The sequence below is a fragment of the Octodon degus genome, unplaced genomic scaffold (genome assembly GCF_000260255.1).
Source record: "Octodon degus isolate 3935 unplaced genomic scaffold, OctDeg1.0 scaffold00182, whole genome shotgun sequence".
NCBI classification, from domain to species: Eukaryota; Metazoa; Chordata; class Mammalia; order Rodentia; family Octodontidae; genus Octodon; species Octodon degus.
In genome coordinates, this window is record NW_004524758.1 from 3,872,014 (window position 1) to 3,875,668 (window position 3,655).

General features: G+C 41.6%; 1 protein-coding gene across 2 annotated transcripts in view; it reads right to left on the reverse strand.

The window, feature by feature from the left end:
• The window catches only part of Ncapd3 (non-SMC condensin II complex subunit D3), a 65,365-nt gene that overhangs the window by 42,677 nt on the left and 19,033 nt on the right, over window positions 1-3,655 (reverse strand). For both annotated transcript variants that reach the window (XM_023703840.1, XM_023703839.1), the window contains exons 14-15: window positions 1,081-1,154; window positions 312-446 (exon numbers count right to left, since the gene is read on the reverse strand). In XM_023703840.1, coding sequence (XP_023559608.1) covers window positions 312-446; window positions 1,081-1,154 — 209 coding nt within the window. The remainder of the gene's footprint in view (window positions 1-311; window positions 447-1,080; window positions 1,155-3,655) is intronic.

The window sequence follows — 3,655 nt, forward strand, 5'->3', positions numbered from 1 at the left end:
CCTCCCTCCCTCCCTCCCTTCCTTCTTGGCTGCCATGAGGTGAGCAGTTTTCCTCTGCTACACACTTCCACCATAAAGCCACAAAGAACAATGAGCACAAATGCAACAAAGGAGGCTGACCACGTATGGAAACCTCTGGAACCGTGAACTCTAGGAAGCCTCATCGTCTTCAAGCTGTTTTTCTCAGGGGCTTATCACAGCAATGGAAAGTGATTAACTTACACACACTAGTCCTGAGCTGCACCCTCGGCCCCAGAATTACCTCTGGTATAAGATGCCATGCGACAGATACAAAGCGCCTTGCCTCTCACCGTAAGAAGTTCAGTAAGAGATTGTAGAGCCTGCTTCCGGACAGACAGGGCAGGATCCCGACAGTGGGCCTGGAGAATTGTCAGGTCTTCCTCCACAGCCAAGATGTCACAGTGTTTCAGAATACTCACTAACACCTAAAGGCACACAGACAGCAGGAGGCGGTGACTAGAGAGCACAGGCATCGGAAGACACAGCAGGCCACAGCGTCCCGCGCGCCCGTGGTTCTCAGAGTACTGGGTGCCACAGACCCACGCGCCTCCCTGTGGCAGCATACAAGCTCTTTTTTTTCTTTTTTGTTTTGTGGCCAGCTCAGCCCACCCTAGGGGTGGGGCTGGGTGGCATGTGGTGCTGAGGACTGAACTGTGGTCCCCACGTCTGCCTAAGCAGGCGCTTTAGACCCCTGAGCTATCTTGCTGGCCCAGCACCACACATTTTGGAATCAGATGAAAGCTAAGGCCTTTCTCCAGAGAAAATCTGACATTTCAGGTAACCAAGTATTTCCAACCAATTCGACCAAGCTACCAAAATGCATCCAGGGTCCCCAGGTTAAGAATGTAAAACAAATCAAATTACATTTTCAAGTCTGTGATTCTTAAAAAGCCAGCATCCCAACAGGAAAACTTGAAAAACTACAATTTTCAGTTCATCTGTACAATGTGTATGTAACAGGACTAGCGCCAACTAGGAAAAGCAAATTAAGTGTACGGAAGGCCAAAGGACTTGGGGTTTAAAAAGTATTTCCAAGGTAGAGCGAGGACGAGCGCCTACCTGCAGCGCGGACCGCCTGACGTTGCTCTTCTCGTCCTGGGTCCTCCTCCTCAGCACCGCCATCACACATCTTTCTGTTGAGGGAATGTGGAGAATCACTGTGGTCCGGGGAAGACCAGAGCACCGCTAGTATGTCAGCACACAGTGCCAGGAAAACACACTCTTCTGAAAGGCTCACTCAGCAGCTTGCTTTAGGTTCTCAGAAGTCAGAGTATGAAGATGTTGAAAAAGAAAATCTGAATAATTAGGTACTTAGTATAAAAAGCATTAGCTTTCCAATAGTAAACATTACATTTTAAACATTACATTTTTAAACATTATATTTTAAACATTACATTACATTTTAAACAAGGCTCTTCTTATTAACAGTTTGAAATAATTAGTTAGCTCTTCTTTTTTGTTTAGCCACAAATAGGCATTCTATCCCACTGGGTTGATTGGAAGATTTGATAGATAATATATGACACCTAAAGGCAGAACTGTCTACAGTAAGGCCTCTATACAATTAGTGAAGACTAAATCTCTTTAAGTGTTGATTATAGTATTTAAGATGAGTTAGAAATTTAAACTGAGAATTGAAAAAACATTTAATAATTCACTTTAAAATAGCACATATTAATTTTTTATATTAATTTCTTAAAATGAAAAATACATTTTCCAAAACAAAAAACACCAAAAAGAGGAGTACTGCTGTATGTTTCCTTAGTGCCACACTGGTACAGTCCGGACGGACTCACACTCCTTGTTCTGCTACATTTCACATGCCATGGGACCGCAGTAAAACTCAACTCTACTCTACACTTTCCACTTAGGTGTGAAAGGGAAACGAGCTGCTGATGTTATTAAGGACACAGAAGTCATATCAAAGGCCCTAGGAGGAGCAGAACAGTTGAGGGCCTCCAACCCACTCTGGAAGCTGCTGTCAATAAGAAATTACCTTGAAAAATAAGGGAATGGAAAGAACGGACAAAAACAATGAAACCAAAAGTAGGCTTTCTGAAAAGATGGAAATTAACAAATGTAATTTTCCAAAGAACGAAAATAAAAAGCAAATGCTAAAATCAGCAATGAGGGCTGGTGAGATAGCTCAGTGGTCTAAAGCACCTACTTAGAACAAGCTTAGCAAAGCACAGGAACCACGGTTCAATCCCCCAGCACCACATGCCAGCCAGCCCCGCCCCCTGGTGGGCTGAGCTGGCCACACACACACACACACACACACATAAATAAAAAAATAAATAAATAAAATAAAATCAGCAATGAAAGAGGAGACATTAAATCAATTTTATGCCAAGGAATTAGGTAACCTACATGAAATAGGACAAATTTCTGGAAAGACACAAAGTGCAGAGCTAGCTCCAAAAGAAGCTGGTAATCAAAAATCCTCCTATCATACACATGAAAGCCAAAGACCAGAGGTTTTTACAAGAGAATACTAGCACAAATTCATCAGACTTCTTGGTCTGGCACGGGGGATCCAACTCAGGACCTGGAGATTGCCGCACCGGCGCATATGCAGCTGGTACTTCCGCTGCTATCGCCCTAGCCCCATCACAGACTTTTCAAAAACGAAGAGAATACACTTTTCATCTCAAAATATGATAAAAAAATTAGACAAGACATCTTAAGAAAAAACAAAACAGACAAACGAATGTCCCTTATAAATATATACACCGACATTCTCCATGAACTACCAGGAAATCAAAAACACATGATACAAAGAAGTTATACACCGTGTTTCAAATTTATTCCTATATTAAAATGTTGACTCTACATGTGAAAATCAGTCACTGAATATGTCATAGCAACGGAGTGAAAGACAAAAACACAACCATCTCATGAGATGTAGAAAAGGCATATACAAAACATAACTAACCCCGTTTCATGGTGAAAACATTCAACAAAATCTTAAGAAAATGATAAAGATCACCCTAAAAAACTTCACAGCTTTCAGATTTAATGGTGATGACCAAAAAGCCTTCGCTCAGTACCAGAACAAACCAAGATGTCTGTTCTTTCACCTACATTCAGTATTAGACTAGATTCTAGTAAGGAAAGAAAGATAGGAAAAAGAAACAAAAGGCATCCAGTCTGGAAAGGAAAAAATAAAACTGCTATTCATTGTTGACTTTCTACATAGGAATGTAGAAGGAGGAATTAAAAACTAATGGAGCTAGACTTAGTAATTTTGCAAACTACAAGATCAGTCAACAAAAATTGTAAAAATTAAGCAGTTCAAAATGAAACTGAGAGAAATTTCATTTATAATAGGATCAAGAGGAGTACAACACTTCTGATTAAAGATAAAGACTTGTTCACATGAAAACAAAGCATGCAGCCCAAATGTCACCTGGGTTCTCTACAGGAGAGACTGACATGCCAGTGCTGGAGGCTGAGGCAACACTGCCAGAGGTTGAGGCCAGCACTGTTCCACACTGGGTTCAAGGCCAGCCTGAATTACACAGGGAGACCATCTCAAAAAATAAGTACAAAAAAAGAGAAACCTGAAGTACAAATGATTTAAAAGACAGATTGGGAACAGACCCAGAGTGCAGGCCGGGGAGTGAGTGAGACG